Below are 24,222 nucleotides of genomic sequence, written 5' to 3' on the forward strand. Positions count from 1 at the left end.
ACTGCTCTTCCTTTGTCTTCAGATTGTAGGTGAATTCCATGTTCTTGTTCATGCTAGCCTGGGGAGGAAGGCCGATGTAGATGTCCACCTGGCCGTTCTCCGTGTGTACAAGGCCGCTGTGGTGACTCAGCAAGAACAAGCGGAGAGCGAAAAATGCAGAAGTGCACTTGACGTGGGACTCGAAAATCTCCAAAGGTACGGGGTTTTCGATCAGCTGCCAGTTGGGATGCTCGGGGCAGTGAGAGCTGAGATAGTGGAGAGGGTTGGGGAAGAAGTAGAACTCGTCCATGGATATTTGGGACTGGAGGTCTTCCAAGGCCTTGTCGTCATCGTCGTCTATGACGGAGTAGGATCCCCAGTGGGTGTCCACGATTCCCCACCGACCGTCGATGCACACGCCGGTCCACGTGGTCGAGGGAGGTTCTCCGACGTACTTGGTTCCCGGGAAGCAGCGAGCACCCTTACAGTGGCCCTTCACGAATTCGCACTGCAGTCCAGCATATCTGCAACAAACAAGGATAGAGCAATCAATGTTAGAATTTCAAAATAAATCAGATCTACTACAGTGGAAGCCGCTTATTTGAAAAGCTTATTTGTATTTAAAGTACATGTACTAATCTCTGAAATGTAGCTAAATGTTGGTGGGCTTTCATGGGTTTTTAATAGCACTGTGTATGTCGTTGACCAGATACACTGCTGTTACCTGCAAAGATAGTTGAAGAGGTAGCGATAGGCATCCGTCCGTCTCTGCTTGATCTTCTGCAGAAACCAGTCGGGAGAACCCTCTGGTGGCGGCTGTGGGAACTGCATGCGATGGACGTCCTGTGCTGCGATCCAGCTGAAGAGGACTCGCACCTTCTCCAGCTCCGTGTGTGTGGGCTGCATGAGATGGCTGACCAGGAGCTGGAAGTCGCCATTGAGTGATCGCGGAGCCTGTGGGAATGAAGAAAAGTAAGAACACAGTCGTGAATGGTATGACCGACTGTACATCAAGTTTTATTTTACACTTTTGCAACAGTAGCAGGAAAATTATATTGATCATCGAATCCCATTCGAAATCAAACGGCAATGATAAGTTTACTATCTCCTGTATTTTTGAGATGAAATCAGTATTGTTATGGTTATCCTACCGTAAAAATATCCAAAAGTAAAGCTCATGTTTGTCTCCCCACCTTTTTGGCGTAGCCGTCCAGTTCTCTGAATGTTTCCTTCTCCCAGAACAGGGAAGGTTTGTGGACCACGTGACCAGTCCGCCCGCCGGCCCCCAGTACCGTGTACGTCAGCATCCTCTCACCTGTCTCCTGGGAGAACGGCCACACCTGGACAGGTACGGGCGAGGGATGTGCAGATATATATACGGAGGATCTAACACTTTCACACTAACCTCCCAATACATATTGCTATTGGCTATCCTTTGTGCATACAGTCTTGGTTTCATGGTTTTACCTTAAAGGCATCCAATGCGATTTCAGGCCAGTAAAACTGGATTTTCAATTTTTCTGTCATTTTTAGATGTAGTCAGTTAAATGAACCCGATATCTGTGAGGCAAAAACGGGATGTCGCTGACAGAAAACTGTTGCTTGCTTCCTATCATAGGGTCTAGCTATTGATTGATAATACCAGAAATAAAGGAACTCTCTCACGTAGTTTGTTCCTGTGTTATTTCAAACGCTTGAACGCTTGAAATGATCGCAAAACATGTGCTAAGAAGTGGCAGTAAATGTCAATTTGATACTACATTGGATCCCCCCTCCCCCAGATGAATAAAACGCTGTACAGCACGATGTCTCACCTCTTCATCATTGTGAACACTGCACATCCTGCAGGTGGTCTGCCACGTCAGTCTGACGTCATCAGGAACACTCGGCATCCAGTCCGGCCCTTCAATGACTTTCTTCTTCCTGTTCACCTTCGTCCACTGTGGTGATTGGAAGTGGCATTGTATATGATGTACATGTAAATTGGTATGTGTTAGTTCGTCACATCGGAATAAGATGCTGAATTTCAATGCGCAAATGGCATAGTAATGTCGCCGATATCATTCATTTACATGATGCATACATACAATAAAATAATCTGCATCAATTTTGACATTGATATTGTTCTGAATAGAAACGGCAAGTTTTCTTGGATTGTCCGTTCACCTGCTGTATTATTGTAGCTTCCTTTCCTGTTAATTTTACGCTCTGAATATCTAGTACGGCATCTCGAGCACGTAGCCCATTTCACATAACTGGCAGCTTGCCAAATAAAGCCTACCGCAAACGGTGTGTGAAAATGCTTACTCTTTGTTTTCTGCTTTGAATGATTGTGAATTTGCTGTCTCCTGTCACTCTATTTTTTTAAAATATTTTCTTTTGTCGTCATCCTTTTCAAATTTTGAAATCAATAGCATGACCCCCTGCCGACTTAAACACGATTCCATTTCCGCATGCGTTGCTAATATAACAACTACCAGGATACAATTGTTCCTTTCAGACGGTGGAAGAAAGCTACCATGGCAGGTAACGTCAGACACCATATAACACTGTCAGAGTTAAACTAAGTTGATTAAACAACAACAACAGTTACCCGATTGGTATCAGCGACTGTTGTCGGTGTTGTTGGTTGTCCATTACTGGGGCCGGGTACCAGAACCGGCTGCAACAGTGAAAAAGGAAGAGAAATGTTGGACATACGGATACAAACTTTAGTTCAACCGACCGTACTGGTTATATGCTTTAAGTTTTGCACCCATTATACACGTACCATAATGTTTTGTATATCTTTGTTTTTCCTCCACAAGGCAAATATCATAGTACCAAACAAATGGTAACAACTTTCAAGTCTAGCCGAATATTTAAAAATAGATTCAGATATTGAAAAGAAGTACAATGAAAAGTTTGTCCACGATAAAACAAATTTACAGAACTGATAATATAGCACGCACGTTGAAACTTTATGATACCGTTCATAGTCTGAAAAAACATCTCGTCCCATGACTAACTGTTAAATTAGTCAATCAATTAAGCTGTCAATATTATTGATCGACACTTGTCAAATACCGAAAAACAGAAGTAAAGGCCACATACTCCTCAAACACTGCGTGAGATGAGAATAGATTTGTAAGATTTACTGTAAGGTGTTTTACATCTGCATCAACAAACTTTCTATAGTTGGGCAGGTGATCCCATTAAAAAACCCACGGCGCCCTTGTCTTTGAAATCCACGATATATAAAATGTCATGCATAGATCCATGCCCATGCATGGCTCTCATGTATCCCGTACCTGGTAATACGGTGAGGTGCACGGTACTGGGTACTGACCCGGCCCCAGGACAGTCTGGCTCTGAAGCTGGCCGGAAGTCGACGCCCCACACCCCATCCTGTCGAATGTTCACCCTGACACTGAAGTAGAGAATGATACTGTAGGAGTTCCTTATTGAGTAGTTAAACCATTTCAACTGATAAGGTTATCAAAAACAACAATCTCTACAGGCTCGTTCTCATTGAAATGTACAAAATGGTGATTTTTTGGTCGAAAAATTGATGATCTGTTTTTTCAGGCACACCTACCTTATGTTTTAGGAAAACATCTCAATTAATGATTACCAAAAAAGGACAGCTTAATTGTCATGGGAAGTTACCGAAAATTTATGCACTTAGATAAGACATATGTAAACAATGCATTTTTAGTGGGGCAAAAACACTGGAACATCAGCATGAATTTGGTGTACAATAAAGCTTGTTTTCATGACATCACCTCAAAAGCCATTAGGCGTCAGTATCTATGAGAGTACTTCTGTCAGCCCATTATTTACTGGTAAATATACACGTATCGAACACATAAAGATAGCTAAGTGTAGTGTATAGAAGTAGCAAAAAATATCTTTGGAAGTAAAGAAGAGTAGAACATTTGAGTTTGTTGACGCCACAGAGGGTTATTTTTCTTCGGATCCATATTTTTCTACTTTGTTTCCAACTATTATGTTTATGGTGCATAGGGAAGGGAAATTCAATCTCTTGTTACGTCTTTTTCGCTACAGGTGTAACTTCCGTTACCGGTAACGGATGTTACAAAACGGACGTTTTTGTTTATTTCTCCAAGAAGATCTGCAGTTTTTATCTCCATCCTTTGAGAACAAGGAGGCATAAGTACGGACATTTCAAAACTGGGCGACTTTTTATATACCAGGTGAAGAAACTAAAATTGAAAGTAAAAACAACGGTAACGGATGTTACATTCATTACTGTAAAACAATTTGTTCAGCGAAGGTGGCTACAAATGACAGCACACACTCTTTTCTTCTTCTCTTAAAAACCTAGAAAACTTGCTAAAAGTCATCAAAATGGCAATTTCTTGTCTTATATGTGACTCTATCTAAACTGCACGACCGTCTTACTTGAGCGGTAACGGATGTTACAGAACTTGGCGACAGGTATGAACCACCTCGCACGGCGTACAAAAATAGTGACAGGAGCGATCTGACTTGATCAGTCAGAAGGCCTGGCCACCCGACTTCACCAGACAGAAAACTACTGCCGTAATCAAATTGCTACGTTTTAGGTTGCTTTTTAAAGTTTCTATTTCTTCTCAGGCGACAGCCGCTTTTTAGGGGGAGAAATCCAACCCGCGACCATAATTTCTCTCAAGTCATCAATCAAATCTAGTTTTGTGGTACATTTTTCGTGAAACATAGTAAGTGAAGTGGGAAAGTCAAGAAAGCAACGATGAGGTCCGTCATTTGGCTCATATCTAGTCGTAAAGAGTGGCGACAGCATTTTGTACATTTGAATGAGAACGAGTGTACAGTGAGGTATTGAAAAAAAATTATATGATGTACAAAGCCGCTACTTTCCACCCACGTAGCATGGTTAAACATACTAGAAGTGAGACACAAATTTGTTTATTCAAAAGCGTGATACTTATGATTCTATTCACGTAAGGCAAAGGTTTCAAACCTGATCAAATCTAGATGTTATGCCTACACCTCATGTGTAATGACGTTATCAAAGATTTATGAACACCATGTCATTATTTTATAGATTCCATGTGCTAAAGACTTAACCAGGTGGTTGTTGTTTATATGGGGTGAAAGATCGCGTTAGCGGGTCGTGGGAGAGTCAATACATTATTGCGATCATATTTGCCTCCTGTACACTTACAAGAGTTTGTTCCCAAAGTCCGATTCACAGGTAGTTTGAGTATAAAGCTAATTAGCTTGTAGTTATTTACAATAACAATATCTCTTCCCTACAATGATCCTATAATGATCATCTAGTCACCACGTATCCATGGACGTGGCAGCCGTCTCGCACCGTTAATAATGACAGTAGTAACCGACAATGGTTAGTTTTTTCTCTAAACAGCGCACATAGCGAAACTAACCCCATAGAGATTTAGACAACATTCTACTTTTCACCCACTGGTTTCATTTAACGTCAGACCTTACGTCAGAATTGATATCGAATAGTTAAAATCTGTTGTACGAATGTTCCTAGTACTACACAGTAGTACACAGAGAGGAAGAGACAGAGAATCAGAGAGAGAGACAAACACACCTACCCACGCACACATGCACCCTCCCTCCCTCGGATACCTGATCGGTATAACTAGGACAACCATATAATAGTCATGCCGATTCTATGCCATCTACATTACGTTCTATCAATTAACAAATGCACAACAAAGAAACACCCCCCCCCGCCCCAAAAATGGTGGAAGTGTATCTTTAATACCATCTATCAATCCACAACAAGAAGGTGCAAGTGAATCGTGAATCCTCAATGAATCCTCAAAGTCAGCATTAACGTCGTACTAGCTAGGCTAAAATACCTAAATCTACAATCCAGCAAATTGCCAAATGCAGTTCCACATGTATGTTTTGAATGATTGACACTGAATACTGAAGCGTGATATTTTAGACCGATCCAGTAAGGAGGTAACTTTTCTAGCCTTTCCAAACTATATGGCATGTTCCATCTTGTACATTTGACATTCAGTGAAAAAGAGGGGTGAACATGTGGAACGTAACGTTCCACATGCGGTGTGCCCACCGTGCTTTGTTTCCTTATGAACGAGGAAACGTATGGGATCCTTCCACTAGTTACCCTAAGTTGTTTGCACTAAAGGGGGTGTTGGAAGGTGCACCGTACACACCACATGTTTGCCAAGACTAAACTGTTAACCTGTAGTGCCAGTAGAGAGCAAATTGTACTCGCTTAGACAGATTTAACCCATTCTACATCAGAGTTACTAAATACAACAAAAACACAATTAATGTCTGTTTCTTTTGTCAACATCTGATGCATAACAATTTACGAAATACCCTAAAATGGCTCATATATCTCGTAAAAAACAAACAGTGTCCTACCTTAGCCCCCCAAGCAACACTGAAGTTGTTGCCACCACTTCTTCAGGAGTTTTAAGAAATCCGTCTGGACACCGGTGCGCTGGTAAACACAACCAGACCCATGAGCAGTCAGCCGCACCACGTAACACAGTGATTCAACTATGCCGAGGTCCAAGGCAACTGGCCCTTGTTTTAAGAGTGTATCCGACTAGCTCCAGGCGACGACATACGAAACCCTTTGACCAAAAAGCTTTCTATTGTGACGGTAAACAACGCGGACAAAAGGTTACTTGTAACTTAGACGAGCTAAAGTTCAATGGTACAAGGTGCAGTTATGTACAAGCTGGAGCGTGGGTTGGTTCACTCACTAGGGCGGGATATTACTTAAACAACGCCATTCTGCACACCAACAAGCGTCAAGTCTATGGATATTCCATCTTAAAAAGTTGACACTAAGACAGTAGTGGTGGGGTCGTAATGTCAATGATCATAATGCCTTCCGTACATGTGTGTGTCCGCACAACTTAGCAACGCAGACATGTGTTTACACGGAGTCTGTATGGGGCATTGTGACATACCCTAAAGGACATATTGACTCACTTTTAGCCTGATGGTGATGTAAAGACGTCCTTCTTGAGCGCCACTCGACCAACTGAGCATTAAGCCATTATCATCCGCCACCCTAGAGGACTAGGTTATCAAGTTCTATTGGCCGTTGCCCATTAGTGGTCAAGATCAAATACGGTCAACTACTGCTTTCCGCGTCGGATTAAGTCTGAAGTGATGGTCAGTTGCTACTGTGAGAAATTGGTGATGTACAGGAATAAGCAAATATCGTTAAGACATAATTACACATGAGAACACCGTGTGTTGTTGTCGTAGTTGGGGGGTTTAGCGTTATTTTTTTCACATTTTAGGACCCCTAACGAACTATCGACGATGTTGACTTGTCCAAGTTGTACAAAAGAATTCTGATCAACACTAACAGAAAGTGGATTCTACAGAATTTCGGTCCATATTGCAGTCTCTTTATGCCAAATGTGTATTAAAAGAAGCTCATAAGACGGCACGTCAGTTTAGAAATTCAGAGAAAAGTACACGTGTTTCCTTGCTGGAGATACATGGCATGTATTTTGTAGAGTTTCATAGTTTCGAAGATATAGAGCCTCGCGCCATTCCCCTGTACTATACCGAGACCTGTGGCAACATGAATCCATTTATCATCACAATACTTTCCGCTGGAAACGTATTCTATTTGAACTGAGAACAGGCAGTATTTGCCTAAAGTTAATATATGCTTTAGATGCACACAATAGGCCTGACATGTATACGTGATCGTTGCAATATAATCCCTCTCCGTGAAACACGAGAATTCGGTGTTACCATAGAGCTAGGAGTCAAGCCGAGGGGGCTATATAAACCTCAATGTTTACTCCATACTGAAGGGATGGCATATAGTCAGAATAGGACCCACTCAGACACAGCGCTTCGTACCGCCCGAAGCTATGTCTGTAGGAACACAGAATCACGCACCAAAACCACCTGACGACAAGTGCAGACGACAAACGGATGTGGTCTTCCATATTGTGTTTCCCCGGTCCCTGCGCTGAGCCCTTGTTCTTCAGAAAAGGTGAGTAAAATTCAATTATGATTGACAATAGGTGCTCACCTGATTAGCGTCTTCCATACACCTTGACGGTAAGAAATTATTAGTTGGAACAGTCAGACCATAAGAAAGCCAGGTAAGTTGACGGAATGTTTATTTAAAGCTCAGGTGTACTTCAGTTAATCTTGGCTATAACCATCCAGTTCAAAGTTCAGAAGACCTAGTTAGTCGGTGTTATTTCTTTCATATAGTTTAGACATATCTATACGTATAGCAGTTTAATCGAAGAGTCCTGTGCTACATTTGAAAAGACTGTTTTGAAACCGTGTCAACCATAACATGTTGTTTTTAAGTGTTGTGGCCTGTAAAATGATACAAGATGACCCCGAAACTTTGTTACGATAAACGATTTGTGTCACATATAAAAGGCAAGATGAGTGTGTTTGTTGTGGGGACATGTTTTTAAAAATAATTTGATGCTGATGTAAACACGTAACTACGAAGTCTGTAGCTCCTACGAGGCCAGTATAAACTTCTATATTTCTCGACTACCTTAACAGTGTTACAGTAGTATATATCCTATGTGACGTATGGTAAGGTATGTGATCTCCTGCAATGTTTTAATGCGCACATCATGACAGCTTCCCTTGTTTACACAACAATGTTTCTTTAGAATCTGTCCTTGATGAGGGGTAGTCTAGTTTAGACAGGTAGCTTTAGTCCTCTGATTGTGACAAATGCAGTTGTGTTTTTGTGATTCCATAGTGCAGGGGAGCCGGTACGTTTAACAATGGGGTTGCGTTGAATGAGAGTAGAAAACAGTGTATCGTTTCCTTACTAATCTTTCATGTTAATGCAGTGACCGACACCTAATACCCGATTAAAAAGATAGCCTCGTATCTTTTTACCTAGAATATTCAGAACGTACGGATCATGAGTCTGTGTTGTCGCCTATCTCACCAATCTAAGAGCAAGCTTTCTGCATTTCGAGGTTTCTTAACACAACTACAGTGCGACGACAACAGCTGCTTTACACTCAGCCTCGGTTAGAATTTGATTTTTGTCGCACAGTTTACAGTGTTTGCCAGTCACACCTTTTCCTCTCTGATGCGACCTCTTGTCACGTCTGTTTATTTTGGACGACCTTCAGGTAGAGTACAGTGACCCTGCGCTTTGACTACGACACGTTGCGTTGGTCACTTTATCTACCTGGCAACACGTGCACAAAATATAATATTATGAACATGTGAATCCCCTCTACTGCGCTGTAAAATGGGGATTTGGTCGTAGCAGGTGATTTGATCGCAAAGCAGAACTACTCCATTAGTTTCGGTCCAGTTTTACGACAACAATACAGGGTACATATGGTCTCCTAACGTGGTATTTCATACTCCAATGCCTATGATACAGTTGCCAAGCTCTGATTACGTTCCATTTGCGTTACAGAGATGTTTTGAGGAAGTCTCTTCCTCAGTTCTCCTTGTGGACGTGTTGTTCACGATATGGGCTGTGGGTCTTCGCACGACATGGCGAAGTCAGACGCAGCAAAGGTGAGTAGTAGCACTGTACGTATGTAGCCTGGTGATCAGACCTATTTTAGCTCCCGAGTCTTGCAGAGAGAAAAAAAACTCACCGAGAGCTAAAATAGGCCAGGCTAGTAGCATTTTACTTACCTTCGACAAGAGTGCTGTATTTTCGGTGATCATGAGGTGTGTGGATTTGTTTGTGGTTTTGTGGTTTGACGGTATAACTCAATAAGGTAAGGATGGTACGTCATCGAAAGGTGGTTAGGTCTCAGCGGAAATTCTGTTTCTCGCAAGGCATTGAGTTTAATCTGAATTAAGGATATATTTTTTGCTGTCTTTTCGATGGACGAGTCTTCGACAGGCAGTTGTATATATGGATTTGCAGACAATAATCAGTAATTTCTGAGTAAAATATGTTCGCAGAGACCACTCGGGACTGGTGCTGAGCACGGAGCAGGAAATGGAACGATTCTCGCGCTCGAAGCAGCTCGCAAGGTGGGTGGAGAAAATTTCTCGCTAAAGTGAAGGGAGTGTTCGAACTGTTTCTTTTCCATCTGTGCTGTTTCCCCAACTGCTATACACTTAAATTCTATCGGGGGTCCCTTTTATTCATAGATCTTGACTGTTTCGCTGATTGTATTCATTTATGAGAGCCTGTTCATGAGTCATTCCTATGACCAGTCTGATGCCGTTTAAAGCTCAGAGAGGCACGGTGGCTAAACACTATATGTGCTAAATGAAGAACCTGAAGTATTTATCACCTCATTAGCAAACTCTTTTATCCTCCATCTGTTACTGGTTCCTGACATAACAAACCAACGATGTAAATGAATTTGATAGGTCTTCCAGAAAGACTGGATGCCTGCAGTGTCGTCGACTAACCGCCAGGGGTGGAAGAAGACCTGCGCGATGTGCGGGATGTACGACGGGAAGAGCGGGAAGCTGGAGAGGACGCCGACTTCTGACGGGCTGATGACGTACGCGATGGTGGACAAAAACCGGGAGACGAAACACGTGATTCACATGCCCACATCTGAGACGGAGGACACTGTCTTTAAGGACATAGATGAACATGCTGTTAAGGTAAACGTGACATTAACGTAACTCTCAGTTTCTAGCTATCACAAATAAACTTGTCTTAACTTATTTGCATATCAATCAATAATTCGTGTTTATAAACCTGCAGATTTTGAGATCTCTCCAGTGTGACTGACGAAAGGCCACCTGACTGAAACGTCCTACCGTTTCCAAAGTCATATCCAGTTGCTTGATTAACTGTTTTGGGCATATTACAAATAAAGCCTACAGCGACGTAAAAATCAGTATGCATCATTACATGGCTATACATGATAGAACCCCGACTCACTATGTCAATCTACTAAGAAGTAACTCATTTTTAATACAAATCTTTGATCCTGTAGACTCCGAAGTCGCTGAGTGAGGATTTCGCCTCGCTCGTTGAGCACCTGACAGAGCCGTGCACGACAGAGCTGGAGAAGGCGAGGGTCCTCTTCAGATGGGTCACCGCTCAGGACATCGTCAACATGCAGTTCCCGTCCGAACCGAAAGAGGACTCACCTGAGTGGCACTTGAAGGAGATCAAGGAGAAGAGAGAGTTTCATTCTGCTCTCTTCAGTCAACTCTGCAGGTTGGTAATGACACGATTGTCCAATGGGGTATAGAACTTTTAATGGTGGGCAATGTCATAGACTATATAGCTAAGAAGTTGTTAGCCGTGTCTCAAAATGATCTATTCTTGTTGCAAACGTTCTTTTGAGGTGCTTAAATCTTCCACTTACTACTACAGCAGTTTCATCATTTATCGCATAATAACAGCAAATGACGTACTGGCACATTCCAAGGTAGCTACTAGTATCATCACTGAACCTTCTCCTTATTTCTTGTTTTCTGCCTGTGACAGTCATGCAGGCCTGGAGCACGAGGTGGTGAATGGTTACACCAAGGGCGTCCGCTGTCTCCCGGGCACGGCACTACAGGGCACGGATCACAGAGGGAGCTGGACACTCGTGCTCTTAGATAACAGGTCAGTGAGACTGTCCAGCATTGGCTAATAATGCAAGGGATATAGTTTGGCATTTCCCAACATGGTAACTTGTTTTTATTAGCGATACAAACAAAGAAAAATAGGGACTTTAAGGCCCATAGCAGCTATAGAACATGTTGAGTCTTTAGGCTGTGTTGTTGTTTAAAACTATTGAGGAAGTGTTCTTTCGGGATAGCCTTATGTATTATGTGTGGGAGACAACTTTCAACTCTACACATTACAGATGGGGTATCATAGACACATCGTGGGGCTCCCATCACATGATCGATGACGACATGAAGGAACTAGAGGAGGTGTACTCCGTCGAAGAGTTCTACTTCTTACCTGACCCAAGCCGTTACATCATCTCTCATTACCCGGATGTGGACAACATGCAACTTCTTCCCAAACCGATTTCGTTACCAGACTTTGAATCTCACGTGAAATGCTGGCCGGATTTCTTCACATATCAGCTAAAACTGCTGAGTCATCACCAAGGGTTGCTGAAAACAACAAATGGCGAAGTTACCATTTACATCGGATTCAGGCCAGAAGACCACAGCAAGGTCAAGTTCGCACACCATCTAAAGATGGCGGACAACGGGACAAAATGGCGGGGTGTCAACCTGGACAGATTCGTGAGACAATCGCGGAAGAAGGACGCCGTGAAGTTTGTTTCCTTTCCACCAGAGAAGGGGGACTTCTTGTTGGACATATTTGTCGGAGTTGAGGGAGAAGAAACTAACAAGTTTGTTTGTAAGTACATGATAAGTTGTACCGAGGCGTTAAGTGACACTGCTAACTCTCTACTACCGGAATGGCAGGGAAACTGGGGACCCGGGAACCAGGCGCTAGAGAAGGGCGTGATGCCGATATCTCACCGGTCATCTACCATCACCTGTATAGACGGCAGGGCGCAGGTGGAATTCGCACTCTCGCGAGATCTCCGCTTCAGCGCGAAGCTGTACGAGAACAGCATCCAGGACGGCCACCTGCTGCGGAACGTCGCGCACGAGATCCGGGACGGAGTCGTCACGTTTCACATCGCTGATCCGCTGACGGGAAACTGCGGACTGGTTATCTACGCTCAAGATGCGTCCGGCGAAGAAAAGGGCGACACTCCGCCTTTGTGTAGCTACATCGTCAAAGACGGGAAAACTGGAATTGACCCTTTCCCCGAAGTTTCCAACGGCCTGTTCGGACCTATCGAGCCTCTGTTTTCGCAGCGCGGGCTGTCAGTTCGACCACACGACAGCGCGTTCTTGGAGACCAGTACAGGTGAGGCAGACATCAGAATTCTCACCGAGAGACCGCTGGTGTGGTCTCACAAACTCACGTGGGAGACCGCAGAGGAGAAGATAGACTTCAGCAATCACGTGTTCCGTCAGACGCAGGAGGAGGAGGTGCAATTTTGGCTGCGGCTGCCCTGGGTCGGCTGGTACCGGCTAGCCATCTTTGCTGAAGAATTCGGCCACAAAGGCAAACTGCGAAACGTCACGAACTACTGCATCCACTGTACAGGCACGAAGCCGGCGTGCGAACCGTTCCCTTCTGTGAATGGGGACCAGTGGGGCAAAAACGTCCCCACATTTCGTGACCTTAAACTTTCAACAGACAGCCATTCCGACGCCTACATTCCTTGCCGGTCGCGGGAAGTTGAAATCAGACTGTCGTCTTCACTGCGCGTTGCTTTCCTCAGTCAGTTCAGATACCAGGATAAGGACATGTCGGACTACATGTGTGTGAGATCGCTCGACAACGGAAACAAAGGCGCGTTTCTTGCCCGTTTGCCCGAGAACGGCCAGTACTGTCTTGAGATCTTTTGCAAAGAGACGGATGACGAGGAACCCAGCAGTGATGTGGTGAACTACTTGATCATTTGTGAAAGCATGGCGCCTAAAAACGTCCGCCGGTTTCCGCGGGTGTCCACTGCGTGCTGGGGTCCGGTGTTCCCTATGTTCACCGAGTTCCATCTCCAACTCGTGAGTCACACGGATCCCCTAGTTGTGAGCAATTCCGGTGCAATACGCCTGACTTTCGAGAACCCAGACAACGCGGGTTTAACCTGGACCCTCAACCACTGGGACAACGGAGCAGAGAAAGACTGTAAGAACTATTGCTTTGTCCAGGAAAGTGCTACGGAAGAGAACCGTTCTACTGCGCTCGCTCTCTTGCCGCTCAGAGGTTACTACAAGTTCTCTCTGTACATCAAAGATACAAGCACCGGCGACAAGCTATGCTGTGTCGTCAACTACCTTTTTGACTGCATGAGCCGGGTACAGCGATGTCCTCTGCTGCCGCGGCCGCTGGAAGGCTGGAGACCGGAGTTTCCGTGTGGACCAGCCCCTCACAAGAATCCTTCCTATCGGAGAAACTGTTCGGTACAAGGTCAAAGTGCCGGGGGCTACCGATGTCGTCGTCATCACTTCAACAGGTAAAACAATCTTTCCAACAGAAGGAGGGGATGTATCTTGTAATTTTCATTACAGCCTTGCATGCTGTTCTAGCTTTGAAATATTACAAGAATGCTGAGTCGTGAGGACAGAAATGTTATGAAAACATACATCCGTTATAAACAATATAATGAGAACGACGCCAATATATCCTGATAAATATTCCTTAATAGACTTCTGAATCATCGAGAATTTGCTGGCCATGAACATTGTCATCTCAACGACTCCTTCCTACTTTCTCTGTCAATAACATTTTTGATGACAATATTGTTCCTCTGTGTTTCCAGGGTTCCTGTGCCACCTGAAGCAGACGGCAGAGGGGCATTGGGAGGGTCAGGTCACCGTGCCGCCGGACGAAGAGGACCGAGGAAAGCCGATGACGCTGGCCGCCAAGTTCGGGAAGGGCGATCCCAAATTCTCCCTGCTGCTAGAATACAGAGTCGGTAAGTTGAGTAAATGATACTAGAGTCCAATCAAGGCCTACAATATTGGCCGCACGTATTTCAATATACTTACTTAACGTTACTTAATTATCCTCTTCATTCCTTGCGAGACAAGACCAAGGCCAGAAAATTCCATCTGGACATCTGTCTTTGGCATTGTGCAGTTGACATTATCACAGAGAAATTGAGACTGAGCCTCTTTTATCAAGGGAGTTATAGAGGGTACTAACCTTGTCTTCATGTCCCAATGTGGCTTCCATGTTAACAGCAGTTTCAGGTGTTTTAAAATAAACTGCGTCGTACCCCAGGTGACAGCGGCTCCTCAGTCCGGACCGTACTACTGGAGACTGACCAGAAGGGTGGAACAGAAACCATGGTGCTGAGGAAGACCGTGGACCGCTGGCAGAGAGGAGGGGTCCAAACGGGACTGGAGGAGGCGTACCAGGGCTTCCTCAACAGGTACGAGAGCGCCATCGTGGCCGACATGGACCCGGCCCCCGTCGTTCCCAGGCTGGCGAGGGAGGGCATCCTGACAGAACAGGAGGAGAGAAGCTGTAGTGAAAACGTGAGTCAGACTTCTGCATATGTGTGGGTATAGTCTACACTTATCACGTAAAGGGGCGAGCAGTGCTCTATAACCCTACAGATCAACAGTAGAAACTGGAGCAAATAAAATGGATCAAGGATAAGGCCTGGGTAAGGAAGTCAACCAGAGTGATGAACTGGGACGAGGGGGGATATAAACTTAGCCACGTTTGAGATTGTGTTCTTGCCGAAAAAGTGCCACCGACATCGGCTACATATAGCGGCGAGAAGCAGTACTCTAGTCAGAATCTCTGAGAAAGATGACTGACAGACAAGCAGGTGAAAAACATTACACGAAAATCTCTGAAGCCTTGAATCTTATGTCATAAATATCCATATTTAATTGTTCGATCCTCCTCATATACATGTAGGATCCGCCTCTTTTACTACTTAGTCTTTCACTATGTTATTCAACATGGCTTGTTGATCCCCGCAGGTCGTGTTGAACCAGCCCGCGGCGAACAGGACAGTAGTGGGAGCGGTGCGGAGAGAAGGCGAGGACGCGTTCCTGGTGTTCCGGGACTCCCTGCAGGACTCCGCGCAGGTCGAGATCGTCAAGCTTCTACAGGACGTCATCGTCGACCAACCAAAAGGTACGAGTCCAAGACGTGTTAGAAAAGCGTCCGTTCCTTCTTCTGATGTAACAGCAGTGTTTCAGCTTGAGTTAATAAACTAAAACGTACTTTCGATAACAGATATTCCATTCAGCACCAAGGACAGCAACCGTTGTCACAAGTACGCTGTTCCCCCAGGCTACACGACATTCTGTGTCGTATACAATGAAAATGGAGAATTTGCGTTCCTTTCTTTGTTTCCCTATGAATCTGTGTCACAAAATTAGGTTTTACGGCATATAAATGGTGCGGAGGCATCTTGTCAACTGTCTTCCCTGATTCCAGGATGGCCGTTCAAATGTATTTGATGTCGTCTTCACAACAGTGATGCGTTCTGAAACTCACGAAATAGTACATACATGTATGTTGACTTCTTTCTTCCCAGATTTGGCGGTGCGGAAGAAGCTACAGGACGCCATCCGGTCCCGGAACAGAAGGCGGCTGCTGAAGGCGATGGAGGAGTACAGGGCGCTAGGACTGAACGCTGAGGACCCGGTCTTCAAAAGCGCCGAGAAAGCACTGGAGATGCTACACGTCAGACAAGGTACGTACTAATTTTATCTTCGTAGTTCAGATAATCTTAAATTTTCGTCATTTCTAACATTGATGCATCCACTACTTTTCGTCAGTCAGTGGTGGATGCTACTCGAAACATCTGACAGTTTCTAAAATCTATCCAGTTGCTTGAGTATCTTTCTTGTGTATCTCTGTGTAGTGCATTACCTGGATGTATAACCTTCATTCAGAAACCAAGATGTCCCGAGTTCAAATCCTGCCATGCCACCGATCTTGTGCCCTTGGAAAAGGCACTTTACGTGACTTTCCTCACCTGAAAATGAGTATTGTCTGACTAATTGTGCCGTCACCATATTGCAATAAAAATTGGCTTTTATTTTGTATAGTTCTCCGAGACGCCATCGCAGCCAGACGGCGGGACCCTCTGGAGAGAGCGCTGTCCATGGCCACGCCGTTTAAGGACGACCTGACGGACCTGTTGGAGCAGGCTGAGCTCGTCATCGCGAGTCTGGCGCGGCTGGAGTCACTACGGCACCAGATCCTAGAGATGAACCAAACCACGGTGTCAGGTAAGAGACCCGCGCCCTTTTAACGATGTTGCTCAATGAAAAGCCAAAGGACCACTTCTAGCCATTGAGCTAGGTGACACGACGGACGTGTGACTACGCCAAAAGATGGCGGTGAATGTTACATTTGAAAGTTTGAGGATTGTATTCGGAAGGAAAGGATGCGTTTGCGTGGGAAGGGATGGGACTGATCACTGTGTTGTCACTGATATTATTCTAATGAGGTTGCCCTCTCTCCTGGCAGAAATCAGAAGTTACGCCCACCCACCCCCGGCTGTCGAGAGAGTCATGTCGGCCACGTTCCTGTTGCTGGGAAACCAAGAATCGGACATTTCAGTGAGCAACTTTCATTACTTATGTAGTACCAATACCTATTGCTAAATGACATACGACAAGCTGTACTGGGATTGAGCATAGACCGAAAGCAGACAAGGAAACATTGATGGAACATCGGTTGTACATTTGTACTTGTCAGAATGTAATGGCGTTTAACCTTGCGATGTAAAGGTAAATGAAATACCGTGTTATTTTCAGGACTGGAAATCCCTCCAGGCGCTGATGGGTAAGACCGGGCAGGACAGTCTGAAGCGGCGGGTCCAGCTGTGCGAGCAGAGCGCCATCACCATGGACAAGGCCATGAAGGCCAAGCTGCTGCTGGAGGGGCTGGACCAGGACGTGGTGCGGGACGTCAGCGCGGGAGCTGCCGCCTTCTACATATGGGTGAGTTCATCAGGCTACGGGCCAGTACAGGGAACTTAATCTCCAAGCAGACTCAGTTCTAAAATTGCGACTTATCTATACATAAACTAGCGATTTATCTAGACATCATCGTCTTCTATTGATGTTGGTATCTGAAATATGTCTACGACTTCTTTCAGGTAAAGGGGCTGATCAGAGAGGTGGAGGACACCGCTAAGGCCTGACGTTTGCGGACAGAGCTGCAGAAGGGTGTCGTTTGCCTGGACATGTTTCATTGTAGAGCACAGAAGACGTTCCTCCCGTTCAGTATTAGTCTTTCTTAAGAACTATTGCTTAAAGTAACACAATCAGGCTGTAGAAGACTGTGAATGAACAGAAAAGTACTGCTTACGTAGAAGTACCTGCACTGTCTTGTGGAACATGAAGACCAGACAAAAAGTGTAGATCAAGAGTTATAGGTTTTGTCGTCTAGTGTCCAGAAGAAGCTTAATCAAATATTTCAGTCCCGACATTTGACAGAGATTCCACACACAGTTATTCACAAATTTTAAACATAAGACCTCATTCCACTCCACAAAACTAGATAGTTCTATTGTTAAAAAACGAACGAAGAAACTGATTTGAAAGTTCTGACGTGACATGAAAGCTTATGTACGCCAATAACTAGATATTTAGAATTCTTGTGATTCTTGATTATCTGTTGTATCAATTCGTATATTTAATTTTATGCTGTGATTATTTGTTGCAAAGACATGACGCATAACAAAATTTTCAATCTGTCATATTACGCATTATATGTACAAGTGCAACAATACAATGCTCTATTATACCCCTGAATATGTCTTTATTCTACATAAAAAGTACGAAATCCTAACAAACATCGACTGTTAATCAGTTAAAACGTGTGAACAACAGAGCTGCGTACGCAAGCAAAGACACCAGACCGAACATCGGCTTTGCTGTTCCTGCTGCTCCGACTGTATTCCCCAGAATCGCGACCAGCCTTGCCGGCCCTCCGCTGCCGTCTCCGATCTTCATCGGCAGGGCGTACACGATAGCGCCCGTGGTGGGCAGCTTGTCCAGGTTCGCCACGTTCTCAAACCCAGGGACATTGCCTCCCAACAGGGTTCGGTGCGTCTCAAATAGCTAAAGTTTACAAACGAAAAAGATGGCAATTGGTATGCATATACTGAATTTAAAATGCATTTTTATGTCAAGGTGTAGGAATTTAGATCATGATTTTAGGGTAAGAAAATCCATTACATGGTACAATGCTTCAGCACTTACAGTGGACTGTCCGTAGTCAATAGAGGCAGTGTCAATACCGACAGCGTGCATGCCACGATTCTGCACCAGCCAACGAGCGCCATCTGGGTGTATTCCGGGGAAGTGCAGTAGAGAGATGTTCTTGGTGTCGGTACCGAGGTACTGCAGTTTGTTGGACCAATACTTGCCCCATCCAGTGTTTACTGAAAAAAGAAGAAACGATGTCTCTCATCAAAACACATCAAAAGCAAAGAAACTTAGCAGAAAATATACTTTCTTGTTACAATTGAAAATTACAGCATTGTTGGAGAATTCGGTATCACGAGCAGCTAATCACAATAATCTTTGGAACAGAACAGATTTGTTATTATCATATCATTAAGCCTCGTTGATTTTAGTGTGACAGGCCGAATAAAAGTTCTAAACACGAACCAATGAGGTTTTTGAACGGCCTTGCACGAACTATGCGCACCAGGTGTCTTACTGAGGGACGACTGCGTGCATGTGTGTGATGACGGTTAGCTTGAGGAAGGAATCCACTCTCTTATAACCTCGTTGATTATACCTACCGAACAGTAAACATCCCTCCGGAATCCTGCCGTGTGTATTTTCCCAGTCCTGGAAGTCCTGTGCGGTGACCTGGTACTCTGCGTTACCGACGTCGACTGTCTTGGCGCTGACGTCCACCACGACGGCCGGACCCATCAGCCGCTCGATGGGAATATCGTCAGCTGCGGAAACACGTTATCGGCTATTTACACCACGTTGGTGGTGGGCTAAAGACGCGTGCAAAGTGATTATGTTATGTAAAAATGTCCGAAATTTCCCTCTACATACCGGTTATTCAAAAATTCCTATTGTAGGAGACTATATATGCATTCATTAGAATCACTGCTTGCGGCCTTGCGCATTTAGAATGGCAAGTCGCCATCTTGGATCCATCCAGCCCACCAACATGGCGGCGGTGGATCTAACGTCACTGTGGAGGACTTACCTCTCCACTTGTTCTTGCTGAAATGCGAAGGCGCGTCCAGGTGCGTGCCGCCATGTTCCGCCGCCTCCAGCTCAGAAGCCTCGTACCAGAACCCTCCGGCCGAGTAGTTTCTGAAGATATTTGTCAGCCTGAAAGACTTCGACGTGGGCCAGTAGATGGTGGTCCCGTCGAACGTGTAGGTCATGTCAATCACCTGCGGGTTGCCTGGCAACACTGCGTCACCGGTACTTAAGAATGACAGGGCAACCTGCAACAGGGACATGACTAGCTTCATAATACTTTTAAAACACATTGTTCTGTTCTGAGTTGAGACGTGCGTTCTGCTCCCATTCTGCCTCTCCGATATCGGACTTTATCCTCTTCATTAGAGTAAAGCCCCAGGGTCTTTTCATCCCGCCGTCAACAAGGGCAGTAGCGACTCTATCTGCACAATACTCAATATGGCCTTGGCCCGCAGATCAAATAACAGCTTCCTATTCACAACAACCTTTAGTTCTGCTCACTGAAGAGGACAGGCATTAAATGTGCGTCCTTGAAGGCTTCTCCAGATAAGGGTCGCTGACATGCTGGTTGAGGCGGGACGGTTTATTTCAGAGACTAGGCCGTATAATAACTTGCCCTCCAGGCAACCCGGCGTCACAATAGGTTTCACACAGAAAACAGCCTGTACTTATTTTTTTCACTTCATCAGTGCGACATCGATACACCCAAATCTGAGTGACGAAGGGTTGACAGATAGACAGCAAAGAAAGGGTGGGACTGAACAGAATGACTGAATGAAAGGTCTTTCGATTCCCGGACATTCTTGAGTATGGCCTGGAATGACCCTGATGTCCTTGACCAGACATGTGGGGTGACACCAGCATTACTAACAAAGCGTCTTGCCTTGACAGGAATGTTTAGTTTTTACCTCAATGTGTCACATTACCGTCTTGTAGGCTGCCTTCCAGATTTACGATCAAAAGGTATGCAGGAATGCCACGCCCCCCCCCCCCCCACGCACTATATATATAGGGCACGCAGATAGTGTTTTGCTGGAAACGTATTAACCCAGCTTTCAGACTTTTCAGCCACCTCTGTGGACTCACCAGACCGGCAGTCTTGGTCCGCTCTGCATGTGGAGATACCAACAACAACAACTGATATACATTCTATATGCTATTGCATTGCGTGTGTATTTCTAGCTTAAGGTCACGGTCACCAAGGACGTTTAAGGGCGTCACGGATGGCCTTATACGAGGTTGAATCTCGGCATTCCTAAGCTCTGGCTGGTTAATGGTCCGCCGTATGTTGTACATGTGTACGTCAATGTGTAAACCTCCATACATACAATACCGGGTGACTAGAAACAAAGTCCAACAACTCACCAACATCAGCGGGGCAACGCGACACGCGTCCATGATTTACAACGTAAACCCAGAAGTAGAAGTTGGCAGACGGTACGAGAGCACGCCAAACACCTGCAGGGGAGAGGGGAGGGACCAGTAATTGTTGTTTATGCACACCTGCGCAGTAGAGCGGATGTGCCCATACCATGATCAGCTCAACTCTTCACCAAAACTGGGTCACCCTTGGTTTTATAGTTATACGTATATATACTAGTACTTTTATTACTTTACTTGCTACCAAAGCTGCATGAGTCTATTTTTTATGAAAGCCCAAAGGTACAATTTTAATTTAATGCAGTTTCATTTTTGGTGGATACTTTCAGTTTCGATGGGTGCTTCCATTTTCTGTGGCTTTCCTTATTTTCAGTGGGTACTTCCATTTTTCCAGATCCCTCAAATGGCTATGTGGACTGAAAAATCAGGGTTTTGCACAGGCGCAGTACGTTATGCAGCTTACCAGTACAACTGTCCCGGTCAAAGGTCGTCCAGATCAAATACTAGTACTAGTATCATCCACCAGAAAAGTGACGTCAATAATAATCAAATCATGTAGTTGAGCTGTGTAGTTTGGTAGCTCCGACCAACAGGCAATGGTGGGGTATTGTAGCCCTAGATGTATGTAAATACATGCCAGGTCATGTCTCTTACCTGTGGCCCTACTAGGCTAGGTATAGTCTGCCCCACAAGGTCTGCTACCCTGCTGTCAGGCAGTCTACCATTAGCTTGCCTCCTTTCAGGGGTCAGCTGCAGTATTTTGTTCTCCTTTCGTCACCAGTGGAAAAGCGTAGACGTGGTCGCCTTCTCTAACGTTGAAGGAGATCGACGAGGACACAGGTCTAGGTGATGAACTGTCCGTCCTCGGTCAAGCAAGACAGGAATTCGAAGTTGAGGAGACTTTATGGTTTATGGCGTCACGTTAAAAGGGATGAACTGACCCTAGAACTGACCTGAATCGGTGTTGGCTGGATGCCAGTTAGTAATTGGACCCGTTCACGTCCCCGCAAACCGGACACGGCCAGCCAAGCTCACATGAATGCTTACCATGTTGCTTACTTCAAAGCTACTCAACCTACAATGCCTGTCACGCCGAAGACAACACTTGTGCTCTGAAGTGGATAAGTCTTAACGCTTTCGCCCTTGGCTTCCCCCTACCCGTGGTCAACAAAAAATCTGCCAAACTCCACTCGGTACCAGCAACCCCCCGGGACTACACCACGAGCGGGATTCCTGGCTTGATCAAATGGCTAAATGAACTGTAGCACACGGACCCATCTTACCTCTTCAAGCTGCTGTTAATCTACCATGTGTTTTGATTTGTTTCAATACTACAACGTATTGAAGGTGTAATAGCGCTCTGATGCTCCTATAGATTTTAATCGCCGTTTTTAAATGTAACTCTATACCTTTTAAATTGATAAATGTATGTTTTGTAAGAATGTTTTGTGAAGACAAGCCATGGCAGCTGCCTGGAAGCTTATTAGTGTTCCTATGTTCTTGTTCGCTGAATAAACCGGTCTACTACTACTACTACGTTACAGCAATATCAGCTTAATGTCTGCAGGCGCACCATTTTCTACTTTTGTGATTTTAACACTAATTATCGAGTTTATTACAACTATCCAGATAGTATTTACCTGTTGTTATATGACCTATTTACATTGTCTATTCACAGTTTGAGAACTTTTGTACTAAAAGGGTATTGAGTTAAAAGAACAACACAAATGTCAGGTATTTCACATTTTTTATTTGATAGTTTCTCCTAGGTGTGGAAATGTCTAGTCTTGGGGCTCCTCGATGGTGGTCCTTTCTGAGACGTAGATTCCATCCAAGAACTTCCGGATGTCCTTGTTCTTCACAGTTGTGCTCTGTTGGATAAGGGCAGCTGTTGGGGACAGAAGTATGAAAATATGACTTGAAGGTTGAAACAAAGTAAAAAAAAAACTACAGTAATGTCACTATCAGGTCTCAGTACATATTCTATAATGTTCAAACTTCAAAGGTGGGAAGGATGTCATGATGTTTCTTGGGACTCTGGGTATGTCAGTCTCTCAATTCCCAACACAAACAATGCACTTCATTTTTAAGGATACCATCACTTCCCCTCAGTGTACGAGCTAGCTTCTCCACATTGTTCTGTTACCAGTACAACTGTTTTGTCAAAGGTTGCCCTGATGAAATATCATCCACCAGAGAAGTGAAAGTCTATAATAATTAGCAACTCATTTAGTTAGACTACTGAAATGTCACTGCATACCTCGAAGAAGTATTCAGTTTAAGCTCTTTGCCTATGAAAATATCTGGAAGTCTGGTACACACCTGAGCGAGAAACCTGCTCCAGGTCGTTCCCTTCCACGTACAGCTCATCCTTCATGGCCGTGGAGAGGCTGACTTTGATGCCTTCACTCATCCTCACCCGGCGGATCACCTTCTCCCCCAGGAAGTTCCTGATGTCCAGGACAGAGTTACCCTCCGACACAGCGCAGTTGATGGGGAAATGGGCGTACACGGACCTCATCTTGTAGCGGTAGCCCTAAGGACAGCAGATCCAGAGCAATGTTAATGACTAGTCAGGAAAAGTTTGAGGGCAAGCTGATTGCATGGAGGACAAAAATCAGGTGTTTTTAAAGACATAAAATGACATGATAATGGAGAAAAAGAATCTATATGTCCCCTGTACACTTCCCAACAATGTCAGTTGCCAAATATATTGACACATACATGTAGTCATTTCTGGATACTACATGTTTTCTGCATACTTACATAGCCTTATTAAGTGATACTGTAGATCCATATGTAAATATGGAAACTGAAGGAAAAGCAATTACTGCATTGACATCCATGGTGGCACACCTGAGAAATGTACCAGGTCACAGATAAAACACAAAACATTGATTATGACAAAAATCTGAGGTTCTCACCAGTGTGACACCCTTGATCATGTTGTAGACATGGCTACAGACGGTGCGCACACAGGCCAGCTCCTTACGGTTGCCGAACCACTTCTTAACCTGCAGCTTCTTCCTGCCAAGCATCTTCATCTCAACCTAAGGGGGACAGATGGGTCTTGTGTTAGTATTGCAGAAAGCCTAAAACAACTGTGTACAAATATCTCAATCATGATGTGTAGTGATTCATAATCTCCAAGCAGATCCTGTGGTGGCAAGACAGTACCAGGTATCCATTGGCCAG

At 44.7% G+C, this 24,222-nt stretch overlaps 4 protein-coding genes across 4 annotated transcripts in view; 1 reads left to right on the top strand and 3 right to left on the bottom strand.

Moving 5' to 3' along the window:
• Positions 1 to 2,638, bottom strand: part of LOC109467874 — a 14,224-nt gene extending 11,586 nt beyond the window's left edge. The window contains 5 exon segments of the mRNA XM_019765981.1: positions 23 to 503; positions 704 to 933; positions 1,173 to 1,319; positions 1,794 to 1,919; positions 2,573 to 2,638. Coding sequence (XP_019621540.1) covers positions 23 to 503; positions 704 to 933; positions 1,173 to 1,319; positions 1,794 to 1,871 — 936 coding nt within the window. The 5' untranslated portion in view covers positions 1,872 to 1,919; positions 2,573 to 2,638.
• A 5,021-nt stretch (positions 2,639 to 7,659) lies between these two features.
• LOC109468031 lies at positions 7,660 to 17,786 on the top strand. Its single transcript, XM_019766242.1, is given in 16 exon segments — positions 7,660 to 7,963; positions 9,386 to 9,489; positions 9,889 to 9,960; positions 10,306 to 10,548; positions 10,887 to 11,113; positions 11,387 to 11,509; positions 11,754 to 13,836; positions 13,838 to 13,943; positions 14,250 to 14,405; positions 14,714 to 14,970; positions 15,427 to 15,583; positions 15,990 to 16,148; positions 16,507 to 16,689; positions 16,931 to 17,022; positions 17,221 to 17,406; positions 17,565 to 17,786. Coding segments are annotated over 15 exon segments (4,137 nt in total). The 5' UTR covers positions 7,660 to 7,963; positions 9,386 to 9,441; the 3' UTR covers positions 17,610 to 17,786.
• A 158-nt stretch (positions 17,787 to 17,944) lies between these two features.
• On the bottom strand, positions 17,945 to 21,131 carry LOC109468030 (kynurenine formamidase-like). The gene is made up of 5 exons (XM_019766241.1): positions 21,013 to 21,131; positions 19,646 to 19,892; positions 19,221 to 19,382; positions 18,673 to 18,854; positions 17,945 to 18,531 (listed from the first exon to the last, which is right to left on the bottom strand). Exons 1-5 carry the CDS (start codon positions 21,043 to 21,045, stop codon positions 18,277 to 18,279), a joined length of 879 nt encoding a protein of 292 aa, XP_019621800.1. The 5' UTR covers positions 21,046 to 21,131; the 3' UTR covers positions 17,945 to 18,276.
• Positions 21,132 to 22,757: 1,626 nt separating this feature from the next.
• The window catches only part of LOC109467932 (60S ribosomal protein L9-like), a 6,970-nt gene continuing 5,505 nt past the window's right edge, over positions 22,758 to 24,222 (bottom strand). Inside the window, exons 4-6 of the mRNA XM_019766092.1 lie at positions 23,952 to 24,077; positions 23,350 to 23,563; positions 22,758 to 22,915 (exon numbers count right to left, since the gene is read on the bottom strand). Of these exons, the coding sequence (XP_019621651.1) occupies positions 22,809 to 22,915; positions 23,350 to 23,563; positions 23,952 to 24,077 (447 nt within the window). The 3' untranslated portion in view covers positions 22,758 to 22,808. The remainder of the gene's footprint in view (positions 22,916 to 23,349; positions 23,564 to 23,951; positions 24,078 to 24,222) is intronic.

This window comes from Branchiostoma belcheri, unplaced genomic scaffold (genome assembly GCF_001625305.1).
Source record: "Branchiostoma belcheri isolate BF01 breed outbred unplaced genomic scaffold, Haploidv18h27 scaffold19, whole genome shotgun sequence".
In the NCBI taxonomy this organism is placed as follows: domain Eukaryota; kingdom Metazoa; phylum Chordata; class Leptocardii; order Amphioxiformes; family Branchiostomatidae; genus Branchiostoma; species Branchiostoma belcheri.

What these genes read in the sequence shown, in the direction of transcription:
- LOC109468030 (XM_019766241.1), bottom strand. Translation starts at nt 21,045, where the DNA reads ATGGACGCGTGTCGCGTTGCCCCGCTGATGTTG. An exon ending in GGAGGGATGTTTACTGTTCG is followed by an intron (nt 18,855 to 19,220) that starts GTAGGTATAATC and finishes TTCTTTTTTCAG; the next exon opens with TAAACACTGGATGGGGCAAG. An exon ending in TTGACTACGGACAGTCCACT is followed by an intron (nt 18,532 to 18,672) that starts GTAAGTGCTGAA and finishes TGTAAACTTTAG; the next exon opens with CTATTTGAGACGCACCGAAC.